Here is a 23,774-nt window from a genome sequence, read left to right as displayed (position 1 = left end):
GGTTCATTCTTTATCTTTTTTTTTTTTTTTTTTTTTAATGCGTTGAAGATAATACACACAGAAAGCTATACAGATAAGTGAGCAGCTTCACGAATTTTGCAAACCAGATACACCGCCTATCCATGACCAGATCACACAACAGAGCAGAGCTGCTCCCTAGAGCCACTCATGGGCTCCCCACTCCTTCCCTGCCTTTTCCCGACCTGCCCTGCCCCTTCTTTCTCTTTGCATTCTCAGTGAGGACCTGCTGTCCTGCTGTCCTCTTCATAAGACCTCTTCCTGGGGGGTGGGGAATAGGGACTCTGGAAGGAAGGAGGCTGGAGATGAACTTTCTCCAACAAGTTAATGCTCTCAAATCCCTGTTCCATCAGTGGCTTCCAGCCTGGTCCTCCCACACTGCTCCTGGCCGGCAGGGTTTCAGTCCTCTAATTCTCCTCCTAGAAACCACCTCCTCCTCTCCCTCCAGCCTTCAGGTTAATGTGCAGAATGCTTGGCAGGGGAACCTGGCACTTAGCTTGCCCAGCCCTACATGTGACTCCTTTTTTAGCCTTCCCTGTGCAGCTTCCTGTCCCACATCGCTGGAGATGGAGAGTTCTGGAACATAGGCGGGGCTCACTCTTGCTGCAGTGCTTGCATAAGATTTGTTCTGTAAGTGCAAATACTCAGGAAGCTCCCGTTCAGATAGCCAGCCTCCCCTAGAGACCCGGTAGAGGCTGCTCTGTCCACGGGAGGTCTGGACAGCTCTCAGCCTCTTTCCTCTCAACCATTACCCCCTACCCCTTGCTGGCCCCAGGCTTTGGTCCTCTCTTTCCTGTTCTAGACCTGTCCGAAGGAATTGTGCACAGGTTATCCAGCACTTAGGTTCAAAAATGGTCCTTAGGCTTTGTGGGAATTAAAAAGCACTTTAGCCACATAACTTGTTGGGGTAGGTGACAGGGTTGCACTGCAGAAGCTGTGGGGTTGACCTTGTAACGGGAGGTTTCGAATCCTGGCAGAGCCCCAGCTGGTTATGTGACCTTGAGCCGGTCACTTTGCCTTGGTCAGAGGCTCAGCTTTTTCATCTATAAAATGGGAATAAAAATACAGTTGTTTATGCTACAGGTCACAGAGATTGCTTTGAGAATCAAATCTGGCGTTTATTTTGTGTGACTGCAGCTTTGGAAAATCAGAAAATTGGTTTCTTTTGTGCACCGTGGTAGATTTCTGTGATTGCTACCTTTAGAACCTCTGTGCTTGAGCGGCTGAGAAGTTTTGTGATCTTTTGCATTCTTACCCCAAGAATATCCGCTGTGTAATCCAAGGGAGATGAAAACATTAGTCCACACAGAAACCTGTGTCCAGATGTTCATCGTAGCGCTACACGTAGTAACGCCAAGGTGAAAACAAGCCAGAGACCCGTCCCCTGATGAACGCATGAACAGATCTGGTATTTCCACACGGTGGAGCGTTGTTCAGACCTGTGTCACAGCGGGGATGAACCCTGAAAACATTACGCTCAGTGGAAGAAGCCAGTCCCAAAAGACCGCACTTGATTCCATTCGTATGAAATGTCCAGAATAGACAAGTCTGTAGAGACAGAAATGGTTTCCAGGGGCTGGGGGGGAATGCGTGAATTGAAACGGAGAGCTCAAACATATGGATTATTTTTTTTCTTTTGAAGTGATGAAAATGTCCTAAAATTAACCGTGCAGATGGTTGCACAGCTCTGTCGACGTATTAAAATCCCTGGACTATAATCTGTAAGTGGGTAAATCTCATGGTATTTGAAATCTATCTCAATAAACCCTTTTTTTGTTTTGTTTTGTTTTTGTTTTTGTTTTTTTTTAAACATACTGTGAGGTAGGAGCTGCTCTGGTCCCCATGTTACAGATGAGGACCGAGGCTTTTGGAGGCAAAGTCACAGGCAGGGAAGGCGGGATTCTGCCCCAGTTCTCACCGCCTCTGGCTCCAATGCATGTCCCCTCTTCACAGGACTGGCCTTCACCTTACAGAGGTGCCAGAGGCCTAGAGAGGAAAAGGGGCTTCCAGGGCTCTGTGTGGTGCTGCTGCTTCTATCCCAGCTCCCCCGACCCTACTGGAACAGTCCACTGGGCCTGAGTTGCCCAGTCCTGCCACGGAGGTTAACGGTTAGGCTGTGCTGGCTGATGGCCTTTCAGTGGCTGGGTCGCGAGCACCACGAGGTGAGGCTCTGCCAGGTCTCACGTGAGTGGTGTTCTTGACTCGCACAAGCTCCTGATGTTGCGAACATACAGTTTATTTCTTCTTTGCTACTTTTGGTACCGTATCTTAAGAAATGGCTCTCTGATTCAAGGCTATGAAGAGGTAAACCCATGCATTCTTCTACGAGTTTTATAGTTTGAGCTCTTACCTCATCGTATTTTTATATTAAAAGACACCGTGCTTAAAAAAGAGTATTTTCCCAGCAATGCGCACGTCGCCAGCCAGTCCTAGGTAAATGGTGGCTGCTGTTATTTAAAAATTATGGTGATGATTATTTTTATTTATTATCTTTTCCATAATCTCTCACTGCATTTCCCATCTGGCTGGCTGCCTCCTGCTCCTTCGGGAAAGATAGTGTTGGTGTTTGAATCGGTCTCTGGCACAACTATAGGGGTGTGTGGGCTTGAAGAAAGGGAGGACCTGGTTACTTCACCCCTCCCTTCCATTCTGTCCCCAGTTTTTTTGTTACACAAAGTTTAAAAATACTGGAGAAGAGGCTGCAGCACCCTCCCCCGTCCCGCCACCCAGCTTCACGAAGTAGCCCCGTGCGACCACTCTTGTTTCCTCTGCCTTACCTACGTCTCTCACCATCCGCCATGCCTGGTTACTTTGAAGCAGATTCTAGGCATCGTATCTAATCTGTAAATAATTTCAGTATGTATCCCAAAAAAATGAATCACCGCTTTCTAAAAAGGGGCCTGCAGTGGTTGGGGGGTGGGGGGGCAGAAAGTCCCCTATGTCTGAGAACTGAGGGGGCGGGAACTGGGCACGGGCGCTTCTCTCCACGCCCCCGTAAGGGACCGGCTGGCTGGGTGCCACTGGCATGGTGGGCTCTGCCAGGACCTGTCTGCAGAGGGATGCGCCCTGCAGCCTGGGCTGCTGTAGGCCAGGGGATTGTGTGGTGCTTCGGGCGTCAGTGGGAGGGTTGACCCCATCCGGAAGAGCCCTGTGGTTCTCCCCAGGTGCAGGGCTGGCCTGCCCCACAGTCGGCTGCATGGGGCATGGCTGGCTGAGCTCAGAGACCTTGGGCCAGGTATGGTGCTAAGAGCCCACGTGCTGTCCAGCCGCAAGAATCCTCTTTTTTCCAGTCCGGGTCTTGTTGCCCAGAGTAGCTCCCTGAGATGGGTTTTATTTAAAATGCAGGGGCGCCTGGGTGGCTCATTTGGTTAAGTGTCCCTATTCTTGAGTTTGGCTCAGGTCATGATCTCAGGGTCAGGAGATGGAGCCCCAGGTCAGGCTTCACACTCAGGGTGGGGCGGGGTGTCTGTGTGTGTGTGTTTGAGATTCTCTCTCTCCCTCACCCTCTGCCCCTCTCGTGTGTGTACGTGTGTGCGCTCACTCTCTAATAGATAGGCGAGTCTTTGGGAATAAAAATGCCCATTTGGCACACCAGGAAACAGAATCTCAGAGATAAACTGCAGTTTCTCTTTCACAGATATAGGGTAAGTGCGAGAGGCAGGATTTGAACTTGGGGCTTCTGCCTGCATTTTCTGTTGGATAAGAGCAAACCCTTGCATCTGCCAGCTTGTTTCCTGTTGTACATGGAACCACAGAGGAAATGGCATCTGTGGCACCCCTGATCCTTTCATTGGGCTCACTCTTGCAGTGGGGAAGCGTCGACTTCCTCCAGCCCAGCAGAGAGGGCTCCGGGTCCCTCCTGGCACCATCATCCCTCGGGCCTGGGGGCAGGGGGCCGGGGACACTTGTCCGGCCTCTGCCCCTTTGTCCCCTCCACAAACAGTCTGCGCTCTCTAGCCCTCCTCCTGGCCCCCTGACGGGGGGCTGTGTCTGCTTTCCCCACTTTTCAGTCTGCCTCGAGCCGGGCTGGCCCTTGGTCATGTCCAGGCTCCCTTTGTAGGTGTTCTGCGGTGGACGCTCTAAAGGAGCATGTGTTTACCATTTGCCATGGAGACCGTTTGGGCCTTTCTTCTTCTGAGTGGTGATAAAATGGTACAGGGCGCTCACCCTTCCAGCAATTTGTTTGGTAATTCTAAGAGTCTTGTGAAAAATGCATGAGGCCTGTAGTACAATAGATAAGCTGAAAGGCTTGGAAGGAAATCCACTTGTGGACAGCGGGGCGAGTGGAAAAACTCTTTCTTTGCCCTCTCTGTCCTCATCCCCAAAGAGATCGTGTTTAGGAATAAGTCTTCTGTTAATACTGATGCATTCATCCCGGGTCAAAAGCTTGTTGGCGCCTGCTTGTCAGATATTTTCCCCCTTCGTTTCTCCTAACTTCTTTCCCTCGTGAGTTTGGCTTAAATTCATGTCTTGATGATTCAGAGTTCTCTCTCTTTAAAGGTCGCTGCCCTAACGCAGAGAAGTGCAACCAGATCCAGCAACTACTCGGATACTCTTCTTGGGACTGGGGGTGGGGGTGTGGATTTTCGAGGGGGAGGAAGGAGCATGTGTGGACTTCAGGGGACTCAGTTGGTAGGGAGACCTGGGCCAGCCCACTGAGGCGAACACCTCTGATACCGGCCCGTTGCTGAAGGCAGGCAGCCAGCATCGTCCATAAGGCCTCCAGCACGTGGCTTCTAAAGCAGCCCTTGTGTGCGGCCCTGAAGTCTGCCTCCATAAGCACCAGTCCTCCGTTTTTTTTGTTTTGTTTTGTTTTGTTTTTTTAAGATTTTATTTATTTATTTGACAGAGAGAGATCACAAGTAGGCAGAGAGCAGGCAGAGAGAGAGGAGGAAGCAGGCTCCCCGCCGAGCAGAGAGCCCAGTGCGGGGCTTGATCCCAGGACCCTGGGGTCATGACCTGAGCCAAAGGCAGAGGCTTTAACCCACTGAGCCACCCAGGCACCCCCGTCCTCCGTTTTTTTCCAGGGTAGGCTTTTAAGTCGCAGATGAGGGAACTGAGGCCTAGAGAAGCCAAGTGGCCTGCCCAGGGCGACCCTGGAAGGTGATTAACAGAGGGAGCCTGGGTTTCTTGAGTCCTGGGCCCTCACTCTTTCCTCTGCACCGGGTTGCTTCCTGGCATGTTGGGGTAGGAGAGGAGGAGGGGTTGTGGGGACAGTTCAGTGCGTTTAGGTTGTAACCTGGAACATGAACTCGTTGGCCACAATTATAGATCCAATAAGGGGAAGCCCAGAAGGCTTTCATTCATCCGTGTGTCTTTAGTACTCTGCACGATGCCCGGGGCACCGTGAGTGATATGCACTTTGTCGTGTGGATGACCTTTTAACATGAAGAGAGTAATGCAATTTTATATGTATGCAGTAACCTTGGTGTCTCGTGAATGACATTGTCTTATGGCAGTGTAGACCTGGGCCAACGGAACGGTGTTGACAGCGGGTACTTGCTGATGGGGAGCCTGCTGTGGGGAGATGCAGACACTTAGGCAAGGCTGAGGCTAGAGAGAGGAGGTCTAGGCACGGCCCCCGGCCTGAAGGCAGCTCTGGATATTCCTTCCTTGAGGACACTTCTCAGCTTGTCTTTGTGGCCCCGGTGGGTGGCAGATGTGGACTCGCCCACATCAGCTGACAGTCTTGTCCTGTATAAGCAGGGAAGTGGGCCAGGAACTGGGGTGACTCGCTGACGGCTGCCTGTCTCTCGGGAGGAGGGGGAAGGTGGCTTGTCTTCTGTGTTTGTGTCTGTAGTATGGGTATGTGGGGAGAGGCGCCGAGAGCGTGCTGGCCCCACAGAGTTCATGGGTGGGAGGGTGGAAGACGGGCTCCCCACTGGCACGTACTGGGCACCCTGCAGGAACAGAGAAGTTTTTTTAAATTTTCAAAGAAAAAGATACAAATGTGCCCATAAGCAGATACTCTGGTATGAAACCCAAGGTGGGGAGCAGATTTCAGAGGAGACGGAGATAGAAATCTCTGGCTTTGTGTTGAGAGCTCTTAAAAATGGTTACTAGGAACCAAAATAGGTTCACTGAAAAAAAGAGTAATTCCAAATGGCGCTTTCTTTTTTGTTGATAAGGCCGACTTGAAAAGAAGCATTGTGGCTTTCTCCTTGGCCTCTGTTGACCTCGCAGACTGATTTTGTAGACTGGGTGGTCAGGGGAATGAATTAAGCTGGTGTGTTCATTCCCTGGGGTGGCCTTGACAAAGTACCACAGACTGGGTGGTGTAAAACAACAGGGACTTTTTCCTCTCACAGTTAAGGAGGCTCGAAGTCTGAAGTCAAGGTGTCTGCAAGGTTGGTTCCTTCTGGAGGCGCTGAGAGAGAATCTGTCCCATGCTGCTGTCCTGCCTTCCTGCAGTGGCCAGTGGTCCTTGGCAGGCACGACATCAGTCACTGTCTCCGTCTTCAGATGGCCTTCTCCTTGTGTGTCTCTTTCCAGACTGCCCATCTTAAAGACACCAGTCAATGGATTAGGGTCCATCCTAATCCTCTGTGGCCTCATTTTAGTTTGCTTCTATCTGTAGAGACACTATTTCCAAATAAGGTCACACTCACAAGCACCAGGGCTTAGGACTCGAACAGATCTGTTGAGGACACAATTCAGCTCACAATAACAACAGCTGGCGAATGGCCTCCCTTCCACCCAGCCTTTCCTCTTAGCCCCTCTCTTGTTCCTCCAGCATTCCATATTTTTGTTCTTGGACTCCGTGTTCTGGGGCCAGGCGGATGGTCTCAGCCTGCTGAGCTGTCGTGGCCCACGGATGTGGCTTGGGCTCCTGTGGTCACAGAGGTGCCGAGGGGCAGGGCTGGGATCCTTGTGTTCCTTTCCCAGACACCTTTTGCCCAGTCTCTTGTTGAATTTTGTCAGAGATGGTAGTTTCTCGTCTCCCAGGCGCCTAACTGTTATTTCTCCAGGGAGACCCTAAATTCCTTAAAGGCTGATTTGGTCACAGTCTTGCTTGCGTGTTCGCAGTCTACCCTGAAGCTGGTGGGTAGAGAAGAAGAACGTTGTAGTGGGTACCTGAGCGTCGGGGGCTGCCCTGGGGTGGGTTTGTCATCCTGCCTTCCACACCGATCCTCACCTGAATCCCAGCGTTCATTCTGCTCTCGCTGGCCCTGCCCCAGAATCCTTATCCATGCAGGGCTTTGGGCCCTTCTCGAGTGTCATCCACAAGGGCAGCAGAGCTGGTTTCAGGTGAGGCTTTATCCAGGAGCCAAACGAGTTGACCGGAGCCTGCTTGTGCTCCTTTTCTTGGCTCTGTTCTCTCAGGCTGGCCTCTCGTTCTCAGTTCTGGCTTTGCCGGGCCTCTCCCTCAGATTTCAGGGTGACTGCTCCTAGCTGCCTGGTCCCCTCGGTGTGGGAGAGAATGGTCTTGTCCCAGCATTCCTAGCGAGAGCACTGAGCCTGCGTCTGATTGGGCCGACTTGGGTCACGTGCCCTGTTCTGGAGCCTATGGCCAGGGTGGAAGGTGCTGATTGGTCTAACCAGCATCATGTGATCCCAATGGGGCCAGGAGCATGAAGGCATCCTCCCCAAACAGTGTGAAGTCAGGGATGGGGGGCAGCGGGGGGAGGAGAAGGAGGATGGATGCCGTGAGGGCATGTCAGATGGAATGTTGTGGAAAACTCATTTCTAACTCGGCCTCCAGCCTCCAACCAGAAGAGGTGTGTTTTCCTTTCAGGAGTACATTGATGCGCACCCTGAGACCATTGTCCTGGACCCCCTTCCTGCCATCAGGACCCTCCTCGACCGCTCCAAGTCCTATGAGCTCATCCGGAAGATCGAGGCCTACATGAAAGGTAGGGACACACGTGGCTTGGCCCACATCGCACGTGACCCACCCCTGCAGTGACAGGGTGGTCGTTGCATGGGGGTGGGAGGAGGGGGGTGTCTGATCTTTTTTAAGCCCTTTGGGGCAGGAAGGAGTTGAATTCCCCAGGGGCACACGTTCTTGGGAGGGCCTCGCCCCTCCTCTGACCAGCAGAATTAGGAAATAAAAGCCTGAGGGTGCTCTTCGGGAAAGAGAGCGGCTGCAGCCACTTCAAGGCGGTTTTGTTTTGTTGTCTTGAACCCACAGAGTGGTGATGAAGTGTCCCGATAACACAGTGGTTAGAGAGCAGGGCTGTGTGTAGAATAGCAGAGCAGCGGGCCGGGAAGGGAAGTTGTGTAACCGGGCAATGGAGACAAACAGAGAGATTGAAGGGCCTTTAATCAAAGCTGTGGAGCTGTGTCATGTGGCGGCTGGACCTCACGGGGTACGCTCTGTTCTTGACGCAGGAGCCTCCTGCTTAGCTGTGGGAGCTTTTCCTGCCAGCAACATCCTCTCGTCCCTGAGGACTCTTTCTCCCCACCTTCCTGGGCCTGGCCGCTCTGGAGAGGTTGGATGGCCTTCCCAAGGTGTTTGTTTTTGTGAGAAGGGCTTTTTTGGAAAGAGTCCTGTTAACAGTAACGTAGCTCTCTTTGCCTGGCCCTGCGTTCCCTGCTGAGAGTTTTCGTTTAATTTTGAGGAAAGGCAGCCTCCACTCCTGCCATCCAGACCATGACGGTGGCCCGCCTGGCCCTGACCTGGGTGGTGACTTGGCCAGCTCTTGTTTCGTGTGACAGTGGGGACCGGCAGGAAGAGTTTGGCTGGCCGGACCAGGGCTCAGCCTTCTCCTTGTGCTCTGTCTTTCCACACTCCTGAAAGTGGGGGCGGTCACCCCCCCGTTTTGCGGACGGTAGTGGAGACCGAGAGCATAGCAGACGGGCCCGCATCACACAGCCTGTGTGTGGTGGGGTCAGCATCCCGCCAGGTTCCCCCAACTCAGGCTGTCAGCTCGAAGCCCCTAAGCTTAACTTATGTGTCCGTGGCCAGATGGCCGTGGATCTAGCAAGCGCCTGTCCTCAAGGACTTTGGCCATGAGAGTTGGCAAGTCCTTGCTTCTCTAGGGAGCATGCCTTGTGGAAGAGCTGGGTGTTGGACTGGCTGTCCTGGAGGGGGTCTCAGGGCCTCTTCCTGAGGGTGCCTGGTGTTCGGCAGGTGGCATAAAGCCCAGCCCCTGAGCAGCGTCTTTTCAGCACGCCGACACCCTTTTCCCCTTGGGTCTAGAGTGGTCAATGATGATGTCAGCTTCTCTTTGCTTTGCCTTCCTTCCCTGGGTCCGACTAGAACTCTCAGACGAGAACAATCTGTAGGGATGTTCCGGCTAAATTTCAGTTCTGGAAAGGAAATCCCAGGAGCTGTGCGTGTTTGACACCAGCTGTGTGTGAAGGGACAGGAGATGAATCCGATCCTGATGAGAAGGGCTGCTTAGTGAGTGGGAGGAGTTGTGGGTCAGTGGCCACATCTCCTGTCCTCAAGTCCATGAGAAGAGTGATGTGTACCAGTGGGGTCAGGGACGTCACTGCTGAGAAGGTTTTTTTCAGAGCAAAGAGCACAGGTTTTGGGGGGAGACAGGCTGAGGTCATATCTGAATCTGGGATGTTGCTGCTGTTGTGCCCTTGGCCAAGTCCTTTTACCTAGCTTAGGCCTGTTTCCTGTTAAGATGTTGATAAGAAGTGGTTTGTCCTCAGGGTCTGCGGTTGAGATAACTGGGGTGACGTCTGGTGAGCACTTAGCATGGGTCCTGGCACATGGTGCCACCTGGGAATGTCCGCGGCTGGCACAGCGCCCATTCTGTTGGAAGGGGCTGAGCTTGGAGTCTCTCAGTTTTCATGGGCAGAGAATCAGGGCTGGGGTCAAGGGTGAGTCTGGGCCCGGAGTGGGACTGTGCACAGTCAGGCGGCAGGGGACCAGTGATGGGTTGTGCTTGTGCGTGCCTCACAGACGTTGAGTCAATGTCAGGTTCGTGGAGTGCCTCGTGCAGTTGGGGACGTCGTTCGGCACCCACGGAAGGCGTGTGGGTTGGTGAGCGAGGACATGAGCGTACGTTTTAGATCAGTGCAGACATGGCCTGGAGACAGGTTCCAGTGGCCATTACCTATATCCTGGTGTAAAGGTGACCCACACAGAGCCACACGTGTGTCGGGCTGGCGACCGACCCCCTGTGGGGAGAGAATGAGCCTCCGCTCTGCTGGGTCCAAGGAACCTCAAACCCCGGGGGTCCTCAGTCCAGGAGCTGCCTGCAGGGCGGCGGGGAAGTCCCCTCCATGCTGGGCAGGAACGTGTTGACCGAACCCTAAGGCAGGCTTGGTCCTAGGCCAGCAGGAATTGTTTTGTGGGTGGGCCGTGACTGCTGTACCCTGGATTTTCTTTATCGTGCACTGAGCCGGGTTGGCACTCTTCCAGGAGGGTGGGCAGGAGCTGGGATTTCCTGGAGCCTTTTCCTGACCCCCTCCGCACCCCCATGGCCGTTCTTATGGAAGCAGTGCTGGCTCTCGCCCGCCAGCCTCCCAGAGGCGGGGCTCCTCCCCGCAGACACGGAGAACCTTCTCCAGGAGGCATATCCCCAGCACTCCCCCGCCCCCCTCCTGCTATTCCTGGAGGCAGCCCAGTTAAGCGCACTGCAAATGGCCATAATTACCTTGTAAGTTCTGCAGACAGAGCAGCCCAAGTGACACTGCTGTAGCACTGGAAGAAGGGGCTTGCTGGAGACCTCCTGGGGGTGTCACCGTTCTTCATGCCAGGGTGGCTGTGCCTGCCTCAGAGAGCCAGAGCAGCTGCACAGTAAGGCCCCGGGAGGCTGCCGCGGAGAGGTGCCCAGAGCTCCCTGCTCTGCAGTGGGGGTGGCGGCCTCCCCGGTAGGCGGCGGAGCACTTGGAGCGGGGGTCCACGCTCTGGGTCCATGCAGAGTATCAGCTGTGGAGACAGGGGAGGCCTGCTGCCCGGAGCTCCCAGCTCCCAGTCTGAGTATCTGGGCGCCAGCTTGATTCCTTGCTCCCAGGTTCCATCCTCTTCTAGTTCAGAGCCCAGAGGGGAGGTGGGGTTCTTCTGGTGCCTCACACCCATCAGTCTCAAACCTGCCCATTTGCTTAGCCCTGAAGTTGCCATAGCAACAGAGACCTGAAATAACGGTGGCTTACGTGAGATAGAGCCTCATTTCTCTCTCATGGAGCAGCCCAGAGGAAGGACCCAGACTTCGTCCAGCTGACTGTTCTGTGATTCGAGCCTGCTGGTCCACAGTGGTGCTGCCGAAACTCCAGCCATCATGTCCAGGGTCTCGACCTGCGGGTTGGGAGGGACAGAGGAAAAGGAATCCAGGGGAGATAGCGGTGGTTATCTTTTTAAGGAAAGGCTCTGACAGCCACGACACAGTGCTGGGTCCACACGTCACTGGCCAGGACTGAGTCCCACATGGAGCTGCAGAGGAGTTGGGAAATGTGGATTTTATTCTGGGCCCCCATGTGCTCAGCTGAAGTTGGGAGCTTTGCCACTGTGGAAGGAGGGGGAGACCGAGGTCCGAGGGATGGCAAGTTGTCTGTCCCCTCACCTTCCGAGAAGTGGGCTGCTACCTGGGGAACCCAGGGGTGAATGACTCTTGGAATGAGACCATTCCTCCTCCGGCTGGCCGGGGAGGCAGTGGCCTCAGCTTGTGACCCTAGCAGTAAATTCCTTCCACACAGCAGCTCAAAGCAGCGTGAGGTCCCTAGGCTTGCAGAGTGACCCACCCCAGAGCATTTGGGCCACAGGGTTCTCTAATTGAGTGACTGTGGGCGGGGCTGCACCCCCACCCCTTAGCCAGAGGCACAGATGGCACTGAACCTGGATCCAGTTCAAACCAAGGGCAGGAACCTCCCAGAAATGGAACATTGCCTGGCACAGGCATGGGGGAGGGCGGGGGAGGCTGGGTCATCAAGTCATGATTGCCGAGCACGCATCTGCAGGGCTCTTCTCTCCTTGCTACCTATTTTGCTGCATAAGGCCAAGAGTTTGAGATGGAAGCCCCGAGACCAGGGCCTGGCTCTGCCACCGCAGGTCGAGCGATTATGGGCAAGGCTCTAGCTGCCTCCTGAACTGGCCAAAGTGATCCGAGAGAAAGCTGTGCTGTGGTTGGAGGACACAAGCTGGTGTTCTCAGCCCTGGGGGGTGGCGGTGGACTGTGGCTGATGGAGGGCATTAGGCCACAGGACAGAGGGCTCGAGAGACCCTTCAGAGCTGGTGACAGTGGTGGGTGACGGGTGACATGTGCTCTGGAGGTGACAGATGGCCTTCGGGACACCAGGCCTCCCTGGGGAGGGAGGTACACAGCACGGATGGGAGCATTTCTGCCTGTGGTTTTATGGGAATTTAATCAGGGCTCATTTTGGAGCCCTGCTGGGGCGCTGGATTGAAAAACGGAGTGATCTAGACAGCAAGTGAAGAGAAAGGAACATGCCTCAGAGCCTGGAGGACTCATTGCCCCCAGAGCCTCTGTTGGGTGAGGACTGTGGGGTGGGAGGGCCGTGATGGAGCTGGGGGCGGGGCAGAGGCCTGTGGGTGGGAAAGGAGAGGCCGGGGAGGGGGCCTGGAGTCAAGGCTTGGGCCTCAGACTGCCTGTGTCCCCTGCGTCGTGTGGCCTGCGCAGGTCACTTTCCTGTCTGAGTTTTCTCTGTCAGCATGTGGTAGGTCCTGGGGGAGCACCTGCCGCATGTCCGGTGCTGCTGGGAGCACAGCACGCCTCAGCTGATTGCATCCGCAGTGTAGCCAGTGAGAAAGGTTCCAAACCGAAGTGCGTGTCCCTTCAGGCCAGAGCTGGGATTTGAACAGTTCTGTCCGTCTGTGCTCTTAGCTGGTGGTTCCTGAACCTGTGGGCATACTGCGGCCTCCAACCCCACTGTCCCTGACAGCAGGGACCAGCGGAGGTCAAAGCTGAAGCCCGGATGGTTGTCCAGTGGGGCTCTGCTGCCTGGGGACAGGTGCACTTCCACTGCCAGCCAGTGGCACTGTGGGGCGCCCTCTAGTGTTTAGGAGATGACATGGCCCAGAGAAGGTCGGGTTTGCTTGACAGAGGATCAGAGTCCCTGTCCGATAGGAGTAATCGAGGAGCTGGGAATCCAGTCGGTTCCCTTTCAGAGCAGCCACACACAGTCGTGGAAAAGAACAGACCTTGGCCCTGACAGACCTGGCCTCAGCGCTCCTCATTTGACGTGGGCCTCTCTGAGTCATCGGTGCACCTGTCCCCGGGGTGGGGGGCTGCCGTCACCTCCGTGGGGGGTGGTACCGCATGTCTGGCCCTATTCATGGCAGCGGGTGTGGCCCAGGATGCGGTGTCAGAATCACACCTGCTGGGTGCCTGCTGGGTTCTAGGTGGGAGGCGTGTGGTAGAAGCTGGGAGGGGGTGGGGGGCCTGGAGTCATGAAGGACAGGAGGAGGGGAGGGAACGCACCCCAAGGACTGTTGCTCCCAAGTCAGCTAGCCGCCGGCCTGATTTTGTGCAGGAGGCCAGAGTTTTGGATAAGCCGTCCACGAAAATGCTTCATACCTATTGAGTGAACTACTCGGGAGGCCTCGGCTGCCTGCCTGTGTCTCGCTGGAGTCTCAGCGGGCCCAGCCCACCGTGCTGAGGCCAAGGGGATGGGGCCAGGCCAGGCCGGGACCGATTCCCAGAGCAGGTGGCTGTGCGAGTGGCACAGCCTCTACAAGCTGCGCTGGGGATGGGGACTTCGGGTAGGTGCTCGGCTCCTGGTTTTCCTCTTGGACTTTGGAGCCTGGGGAAGAAACACCATCCAGGTTTCCAGCGACCTGAGTAGAGACCCCATGTGCGGCCGGGGGTGGAGGGGTCTGCGGAGCAGGACAGTGGGTTGAGCGTCCTCTGCAGGCCAGGCTGAGGGAAGCACGTTCCTGGCGGCTCGGCCTGAACCCTAGCTCCGCCCTGGTGAATCTTCCTTTTGTCACCTGCCAAGAGGAGGTCGATGCCCTTCCCCGGGGGCCTGAGGGGATAATCCTCAGGACCAGGCCTGGCTCTGGGTGGGCAGCTCCTCCTCTCCTTGTCGCGTGAACCCTCCTAGCGCCGCTGGGCTCTTCCCCTTGGGGGTGAGAGAGTGGAGCTCGAGAAAGGCAACGGTTTGCCAAGTCTTCACGTCGAGCTCTGAGTTGACCCCAAAGCTGAGCCTCCTTCCTACACCAGATGCGTCTGCAGCAGATTCTCCAGATGTCACCCATCCCTGTACCCTCTGCTGACCCTGCGCGGGGTCTGCTCCTGTCCCTGGCTCCATCCAGGTCGGAGGCCACGCCGGCTGCATGGGCCTGGGACCAGGGCTCCCCCTGCCACCGTGCAGGCGTCCTGCCCTGGAGGGACTCTGCGTCTCTCCCTTCTCCCTCCACCCTACCCACTCCTCCTCAGCTCTCAGACGTCTCCTTCTAAGGTGAGGCTGTGTGTCGCCCCCAAAGGGACCCACGAATCCCGAGAGTGTTCGGGCCTGTGGGCCTGACTCCCAGTACAGACTGAAGAGCCCAGAGCACAGGGAGGACACCCCACAGGCTCACGTCTGCTCGCCGCCGGTGCCTCACCTGCCCCCACAGGCCCAGGCCTGCTCATTCTCTTCCAGCCAGAGAGCTGTTTCCTTGGCATCTCCTCGCCGCCCTGGCCTGCCTGCTTCAGGGGAACGAGCAGACCCCAGCTCACTCTTCAGCAGCCGCCGTCTTGCCGCACTCCTGCATTCCAGAAGGCAGAGGTGGGGCCCAGAGGGCAGTGGCCCCTCTTCCCCGGAGACGCAGACTCCGCTTCTGCCTTAAGAGTTCTCCGGGTGCCGGCGTTCTGGTGCTGAGGCCCACCGGCTAGTCCTGCCAGGCCAGAGGGAGCAGTGACTCCCTCCAAGGGGAGGATGCAAGTGTCCCCTAGAAATTTTTAGAAATTTTCTAGATTTCTACCAGAAGCCAGCATCCCAAAGCTGGGATGTTCTGACCAAACAACAGCAGGCTGGCCCCCGGCTCCCCACTCCCCTCTGTTCCTTCAGGCGGCCGTGGTGTGTCCGATGGGGGTGCCCCCTCCATGCCGCGCTGGTGGTCCTCCGCCACATTCCTCACTTCCTCTGCCACGCCACAGGACACAGGACTGGAGACTGCGAGGAGAGATGGAGAGAACGAAGTGAGCTCTCATGGTGCCTGGTTGCAGCACACCCCCCCCCCCAAACCCCTCTGGAGGAGACCAGGCCCATTCTTGGAAAGAACTTTCCTGTTTGTGCTCCAAGCTTCTCACTGGGCCTTCCCAGCCGTTGGGACTATAGCAGCGAGACGGGGGCCTTCAGCACAGGTGCCTCCCCTTAGCTGCTTCTAGCTCCGCATGATGTCTCTGCATGGGCTACCCGGCTCCTTGCTCATCTGCTGGGAAGCCCTGTTTCCTCCTGACCCACAGACTCACCCCTCCACGCCTCCTGAGGGACCCCACCAGGCTCTGATGGCTCCTGCAGGCCAGTCTTTTCTTCCCTGTAAATGCCAGTTGGAGAGCTGACGCTGGTTCTCTTTGAGACCCTAGCTCCCCTTTCTGGAGTTTCTTCACTCTTGTGACGACCAACGCCTCCAGACTGGAGACTCCCAGGAGTCCGTCCCCTGCTTCCCCATCACACTCAGAGTCTCCCAGGTCCCATGTAAAAATTCTCAACGGCTCTTCCTGGGACAGAGTAGGGCAGGGAGACTCAAAACATACTTGTGTTGGTCACGTTGATCAGAAAGTGTCACAGACCAGTCATTTACACATTAGTGTGAATTTAAGGCCAACTTAGTGTCTTTCCAGCTGAAAGAGGTCTTGAGCTCTCAGTGCCTCTGAAGCTTTTCCATATCTTTAGAGATGAGAAAAGGGGCCCAGAGAGGCTGTAGGACTATCCCAGTACCCACTGATGCCTGCCTTTTGCAGTTCAGTGCTCTCTCCAGAGGACCTGCCCCTCTGCTGCAATCTTCCCAGAAGCATTCCAGGTCACACCGCCTGGGTTCAGGTGCTGTCCTGACCCCTCACTGATTGAGGCAAGTTATTTCACTGTACTGAGCCTCAGTTTTCCTCTCCGAGAGGAGGGATAATGACAGTAGCACCTTCCTCATAGGGTCGTTGTAAGGATTAAATGTGCATTTAAGGCATAAATACCCTGAAGACGGTCATTCTCCCAGGTGACCCCGCGCTCTGGGTGTCAGACCCCACCTTGTGTGTTGTGACCTTACTAGTTGTGGGTTCCTGCACTTCCGGTCAGCGCTGGATTTGTGCTGACCTTCTGAATTGTGGGCCCTGTGACCCCAACGGGATCCAGGCCCCTCCAGGGCAGTGCTCCCCACCCCCGTCCATCCTCCCCAAACACTCAGCCCCACGCTCATAAATTCGTCCCCTGGGTTTCTTTCCCTAAAGGAGAGTCTGCAGGGTGACCGATTTTTTGATTATTGGAAAAAAATTATATTTTGGAAGAACTCACTACATAAGGTGACAGAATTCCAAAATCAAATTACATGAAAATATACATCGCCATTTCTTTGTACAATAAGTGAGAAAAATCTGCAATATAGAAGAGTAGAGGCAAAGAAACGCGGAGGACCGTGGAGAAGGGGATGGGGGGTCCACAGCATCTGTAAGAGCAAACTCACGAGTTAAGCAGAAAGCCTGCAGCCGTGCACACTAATCCATTCAACCTGAACGCCCAGGGACCAACGGGAAGGCAAAAGCCAAACCAAACCAGATTTTGTTCTGTCTGGGGCAAATTTCAGTAAGTTGAAAGCCCTGTAGTCCCCGCAGGGCTCTCATCCTGTCTTCCTGGCTTCTTGACGTACATTATGGGTGTATTGCCTGTAGTAACTTATTAGTAATGAAGTTCCCCTTATTATTTTAGTGTAGTTATTTATTTATTTATTTTTATTTTATTTTTATTTTTATTATTTAGTTATTTATTTTTAAGTAATTTTACATTTACCAAAAATGTTGGAAAATCAGCCCGCAGAGTTTTCATAGACCCTCAGTATGCCCTTCCCATGGCTGCATCTTGAGGTCACGCTTCCCGTGACCGCGATACAGTTCTCTGACCCAGGGACGTCACATCAGCAGCGGTCCTGTCATGAACCATGTCCCCAGCTGCCCCGCTGTGACCCTTCTTCTGGTTGTCCTCTGTGGCCTCCTCACTTCCAGGCCAGGGTCTCAGGCTGTTTGTCTCTCACGACCACGACACTCGGAAGGGCCCAGCTTCGGCCTGGACTTCTGGGACGTTCCCCGGTGTTGCCGGATTTGGTTGACGTTCTGCATTTTGGGCAGGAACGCCACGCCAGCGATGCTTCTCCCTCTTTTGCCCCTCCTGTCTGTCAGGAGGGCATGAGCTTGATGTGGGGCCCATCTGGTCAACCAGACATTTGGTTGGAATGCTGTCCCCATGTCTCCTCTGTTCTTTTCTGTTTTTCTCTTTGTCATTGGCAGTGGTCTTTTAAGGAGACCCTTAGCAGATGTCCTGTTTCTTGTCATACTTTGCCTGGTGTTTTAGCATCCATTGATGGTTTTTGATGACAGGAGTTGCTGCAGTGGTATTTGCCAAATGGTCGTTATATTGAATTTTAGAAAGTCAGCATGCCTCTCTTCCATCCAAGTACTAACCAGGCCCGACCCTGCTTAGCTTCCGAGATCAGACGAGATCGGGCGCGTTCAGGGTGGTATGGCTGTAGACAGCGTGCCTCTCTTCCAACGCGGACTTTTGCAGACGTTCATAGGAGACACTTCGCCTGAGCCCTAGCATCATCTCATTTGCAAGTAAAGGGAAAGGCAAAGATGAGAATTAAGAAGGAAGAAGAAAGGGGGATTGTGTTGGAGAAGCTTCTTTGCTACAGAACTTCTCAGAGCCTTTAGCATGTGATTGAGAATCTTGAGTCTTCTAGGGGGTGGTGTACTGAGTTTTACCACTGAAGGTAAGACACCCTGCTAGTTTATATCCCACTAATAAGGGGGGAAGTGCTAATTACATTGTGATACGCGGTCAGTAATGATACGCATCTTAACTCAGAGATAGAAAATGAGAAACCGCATGTCTTCGAATTGGTGGATATGGCCCTATTTGATGTCTTCCACGTTATCGGTCATAGGTCCTCTGCTTCCTCTTAGTAGGGCTTCTGTGAGAGCCTTGCTGCACCCAACACACTTTAGGAATTCCCAGACCTAGGAATTCAGGATTCCCTGATTGTTGGTGACTCACGTCCCAGCGGCTGCTGCTTTGAGCAGTGTGGAATCCATCTTTCTAGACCCTTCTCGTACATGTACAAATACAGATTTATGTACTTAAAAGTAAAAGCAGCATCATATTACGCGTGTTCTCATAAAACTTGTCTTTTCCCCAACTTTTGTATCTATCTTGCCTTCTTTCCATGGCCCATAAAAGAAGAGGGAGATGGGTCCGCGTGGCTCTTTTTGGTGGCGGCTTAACATTTCAGCATGTGATTGAAAGAATCACCATTTACTCCATCACGTCGAGGTCATAAGGTCATTTTGTTTTAATTGTTTTTGTTAACTGGGCTGTGGTAAGTGTAGATCTTTGCATATTTCTGTCAAATTAATCCTTAGAAGTAGACTTTCTCAGAGATTTTTTTTTTAAGATTTTATTTATTTCACAGACAGAAATCACAAGTAGGCAGAGAGGCAGGCAGAGAGAGCGAGGAGGAAGCAGGCTTCCCGCTGAGCAGAGAGCCCGATGCGGGGCTCTATCCCAGGACCTGGGATCATGACCTGAGCTGAAGGCAGAGGCTTTAACCCACTGAGCCACCCAGGGGCCCCAAGATTCTTTTTTTTTTTTTTTTTTTTAAAGATTTTATTGTTTTTATTTGACACAGAGAAAGAGAGAGAGAGAGTGGGAGGGGCAGAGGGAGAAGCAGGCTCCCCACTGAGCAGGGAGCGTGATGAGGGCCTTGATCCCAGGACCCTGGGAGACACGTAACTAACTGAGCCACCCAGGTGCCCCTCAGAGATTCTTATAAATTTCCCTTCACGGGCAGATACTGCTGGGTTGTTCTTCAGAAAGTCTGAGCGGATTTCAGTCTTCCGTGCCCGTCTGCCAGGGAAATGATACCTATGTTAATTTGCACGGTTTCCATCCTCGACCAGATGGAGCATTTCTTCATTAGCTAGTTTTCCCTTTGCATTTCTTCTGTGTGTGAATCTCTTCCTGTCATTTGCCCACTTTTCTACTGGCTTGTTAGTCTTTTTGTTATCGATTGGTGAGAGCCCTTTTTGGATTAAGGAACTTGTCTCCTTGTTTAAAATACAGACTGCCGGGGTGGGGGGTGCCTGGGTGGCTCAGTCTTTAAGCATCTGCCTTCCGCTCAAGTCATGATCCCAGGGTCCTGGGATTGATCCATGCGTCAGGCTCCCTGCTCGGTGGGAGGTCGGCTTCTCCCTCTCCCATTCCCCCTGCTCGTGTGACACATTCTCTCTGACAAATAAATAAATAAAATCTTTTTTTTTTTTTTAATTTTATATATTTATTTGACAGAGATCATAAGTTGGCAGAGAGGCAGGCAGAAAGAGAGAGAGGAGGAAGCAGGCTCCCTGCTTAGCAGAGAGCCCAATGTGGGGCTCGATCCCAGGACCCTGAGATCATGACCTGAGCCAAAGGCAGAGGCTTTAACCCACTGAGCCACCCAGGCACCCCAGAAATAAATAAAATCTTAAAAAAAAAAATACCAACTGTGTTTCATCGGTGGAAGCCTTCATATTTGCACCGGAGCCAAGCTGACATTTTCTGTTCTGCTTTTAGAATATGTCCTGCCAGAGAGAGCACTTTAAACATTATTTTTGAAACGTCTTAAAAACAAAAAAAAGGCTGTGAAATTTGGGAAGTTGGGGCTGAGCAGGGACAGTGAGTGTCTGCCTTGGTCCGGAAGGCGCCATAAATCATTGGACCCAGCTGCCATGAAGCTAATCCACGTCTCCAGCAGCCGTTTTCATCAGCAGGAACGGGGCTCAGGAATGTCTGTGTCGCTGCCCGGGCCCGTGTTTGGCTCCACTGTTCCTGGTCTTTTGGAACACCCAAGTGCAAATGGCGTTCTGGGTCCTGGAGATGAACCAGATCATTCGTGAAGTCCAGTGGGAGGAAATGGTCACCTGGCCAGCCAGGGCAGCTTCAGAGCAGGAAATATCAGATCTGTGGCCTTTCTTTCCCTCTGGCCCTGCCCACAAGCAACCTCCTGCCTCAAATTCAGGCTGATTCCACATCTTCCAGTGTTGTGGCCCCCACCCCCACCTTGACACCCCACCTATAGCCAGAGAGTCCGAGGACTGGTCCTGGCAGGACACTGGCAGCTGCAGCAAAGGCCATCGTGCCCCTCGGAGCCTCCAGGAGCAGGGTAGGGGCTGCAGCCGCCAGTGGAATGTGCCCTCCGCCCTGTCTCCAGTGAGACACGGAGATAAGTCAAGGGACACGGTCAAGTCAGGGACCCCTGTCAGGGCCATGGCCCCCTGCCCCCTGCCTTTGGAAGAAGACTCTGCCAAGGGAGTTTTCACCGTGCGGCCTCAGAGGGCTCTGACCGTGACCGAGAACGCTGTCAGGCCTGCGAATGTTTCGTCTCTGTCACATTTCCTCAGCCCGTTGCTGACATCACTGATTCCCTGGCCCTGTCGGGGACCGACAGCTCAGATCTGACCTTGCGTTCTGAGCATGAGGTTGCTGCCCCGGGTCGTGCACTCTGCTGAGAGGGGAGCGGGGCCCTCTGGGGAACGGCCTGGGTGATGGCTCTCAGCTGCCGGAAGAGTCCCAGTTCTGTCCCGGGGGACAGATGGACAAGAAGGCTCTGTGTTCTTCAGTGCTTGGCGTCAAGGGCACTATCTTTGAGCAGGAAAAAGCAAGCATGTCACTCTTCCATGTCTGCTCTCTTTTCTTCCTGTTCCCCCCCACCCCACCCCGGGGGCCTTGTCAGACCATGCAGAGTGGTGCTGGGCTCATGAAGGTGATCTTGGACTCTTTAAAATGGTAGACCTTCAAATAACTGGGCTGTTAACAGTGGTAGAGGGGACGGTGGGACCTGCCACTTAGTACCTACTATGGACCAGTTTCTGTTTTAAGTGTTCTGTGTATTTTTTTTTCCTCAAGATGTTATTTATTTATTTATTTGACAGACAGAGATGACAAGTAGGCAGAATGGCAGAGAGGGAGAGAAGCAGGCTCTGTGCTGAGCAGAGAGCCCCATGCGGGCGGGGCTCGATCCCAGGACCCTGAGATCATGACCCGAGCTGAAGGCAGAGTCTTTAACCCTGGCCTGAGCCACCCAGGCGCCCCCTTAATTGTTTTGTGTATTAACTCATTTGATGCAGCAGCTCCATGGACAGGACTGAAGACTGTTCTTATCCTCATTTTATAGACCAGGAAACTAAGGCACGGAGAGGTTAGGGAACTTTCTCCAGGTCACACGTACCCAGGCAGCCTGGTGTGTCTGGCCACATGGTGGGGAGGCACAGGCAGCTTGAGTCCTCTTGTCTCCTGGTCCCTAAGATGGGAGTAGGAACCTTTTTCCAGAAGTCCTTCAGCGGGGCCCAGAGTCCTTCAGCGGGCCTGAGGAGAGGAGGGGAGAGAGGTATCACCTCAGAGGCTGTTGTGAGGTATCACCTCAGAGGCTCGTCGTGAAGGCCTGGGCAAGCCCGCTCTCCCCCCTTCGGGCTTCACTTCCCAGGGCCTCAGTCCTTCCACACACAACAAAGGGGACAGTAGGAATCTACCCGTAACGTTGCTAGAAGAGTCCTGTGAGTGAGCCCTGCGGGTGTCTGCGGTAGTCCTGGCACAGGACTCTGTGTGCCCGCCGGGTCCCCCTGTTGTGGAAGACTCCGTGTTGTCAACCTGCACATCTTTCTACAGCATATCGCCCGTGCGGGCCTGCAGTGTTCTCAGCTCTGGGACAGGCCCTGAGGCGAGGAGCGGTCCCTGGTCCCGTCAGGGGCAACTGGGTGCCAGTGGTGTTGGGGTGTGAGCCCAGGGTTTGGGAGTGGGGGATGGGGACCTCCACCTGCCTAGCCTCCCTCCCCCCACGCCTCACCTGTGCTCTGTGGGAGCAGTCAGGAGACCACGTGAGGCCCATCCACTCTCAGGATGTGCCGTTTCTCCCCTCCCCTCCTCTCCTCTCCCCTCAGGGGCATTCTGGGGAGGAATACCATCCCAGCCCGGCCCTGTGCCCATTGCCCTCCAGGTCCCTGCCTCATCTGTGTGGTTGGGGACCCGGGTAGAAGGAACCCTGGCCGGCCTTCCCTCACAGCCACTGTCCTCACTGGCCCTTTGAGGTGTCAGGCCGTCTTGGCCTCAGCTGCTCGGGGTGAAGTGTGCGGATGATCTGGGGAGGGCTTGCCCCAGGCTGCCTTTCAGGAACCTGGTTTCCTGTGGGCCGCTCCCTCTCAGCCTTGACCCTCTGGCTCTGTTTGAGCTCCTCAGGGCCAGAGCCATGTGAGTGGCTCTCTCATCCCAGAGGGGACGAAAAGGACACCTGTGTCCTATGCTGAAGAGTCAGAGATGGTCCCAGCTCCCGAGGAGCCCTCAGCCCCATCGTAGGTTCATCGTGGGCCTGGGGTATTGGCTGGACCTCAGTGAGTGACTGGTGGTACCTCGAAGCCGTATCTCATTCGTCTCATGTGTGCCGCCCATGGTCCCAGCGCAATGACTCTCGATGGCTTAATCAGTCCTCACTTGTGTGTGGTCGCTGCTGGTGGTTGTCCCCATCTTGCAGATGTGGAAACTGAGGCACAGAGAAGTGGCCTGGATTGAGACAGCGGCCCTAGGATTGGAACACAGGCACTTGGCCCATGACTGTCCATATATACCCAGAGCCTCTGAGGAGCCGTGAGGATAAGGAAGCGCTTCTCCTGGGGCCAACCCGAAGCCCCCCCCCTGGCAGAGTCCCAGGTGGTTTCCATGAGTCAGGCTCCCCATCCCCAATTCCCCAGGGCACTACGGCTTTGAGGGTCTCAAAGCCTGTGATGGTCTTAGAACATACTGTTTTCGTTTAATCTCTTCTGAGGCTGTGAATGGGTCTGAAGACACACACGATGATGTCACAGCTGTTTGGTTGTTTCCATTCCTTTGAGGCCCAGCACAAATCCCCCCAACAAATCCAAGGGGCCCTCGGGCTGCTGGGAGAGGTGAGTCACCTGTTCCTGCCTCTGTGCGTGTCTGGGTCCTAGTGTCTTCTTAGAAGGACACGGGTCAGATTGGATCAGGGACTGACCAAAGGACCTCATTTTAACCTGTTTACCTCTTTAAAGGCCCTGTCTCCAGAGTCACATCCTCCCAAATTCACATGCCGAAGTCCCAACCCCCCCAACATGCCGGGTTGGGACTTCGGCATGTGAATTTGGGAGGAACACAGTCCAGCCTGTAACAGGCAGGCAAAGGTGAGCAGGATCAGGTTGCAGAAGCCTGGAAGGGCTTTGGACTCAGCCTTGAGTGAGCCACAGAGTTCTTGAGCCGAGAGCAGCCTCACTTGTAGGTGGGCATTTTGGGAAGACGACTCAGGATCTAAAACCGATGTGTGGTTTGGGTCAGATGCTGAAAAAGGTGAGCAAGACACCAGAAATCCGTGGTCTGTGGGTAGAGCAGATGCTGTGGGAGAAAATGGTTATGGGATAGGGTGCCGAGAAGGAGGTGCCTGGATTCCCAGACTCCAGGAGCGTGTCGTCAAGCAGCTGGGAGAAGCCCCGCTGCTGGGCCAGGGCACTTGTTCGGCCAGGGTCCCAGGAGGGCCGGCTGAGGCCGCTGCAGCTGCCCAGACCCTGGGGCGGAGCTGCTGGCCAGTGGGTGGATGGTGGGGCCTCCCCTCCCAGAGGGATAGGGCTTGCACAGGTGCCCCGGGAGGGTGGTGTGTCCACAGAAACAGGGCTAAC

General features: G+C 54.5%; 1 protein-coding gene across 3 annotated transcripts in view; it reads left to right on the top strand.

The window, feature by feature from the left end:
- Nucleotides 1-23,774, top strand: part of ITPK1 (inositol-tetrakisphosphate 1-kinase) — a 168,036-nt gene that overhangs the window by 115,645 nt on the left and 28,617 nt on the right. For all 3 annotated transcript variants that reach the window (XM_059373851.1, XM_059373850.1, XM_059373852.1), the window contains one exon: nt 7,754-7,871. In XM_059373851.1, the coding sequence (XP_059229834.1) occupies nt 7,754-7,871 (118 nt within the window). The remainder of the gene's footprint in view (nt 1-7,753; nt 7,872-23,774) is intronic.

Source organism: Mustela nigripes, chromosome 13, assembly GCF_022355385.1.
Source record: "Mustela nigripes isolate SB6536 chromosome 13, MUSNIG.SB6536, whole genome shotgun sequence".
NCBI lineage: Eukaryota > Metazoa > Chordata > Mammalia > Carnivora > Mustelidae > Mustela > Mustela nigripes.
The sequence above is the reverse complement of the archived record's forward strand: the minus strand, read 5'-3'. Positions and strand labels throughout refer to the sequence as shown.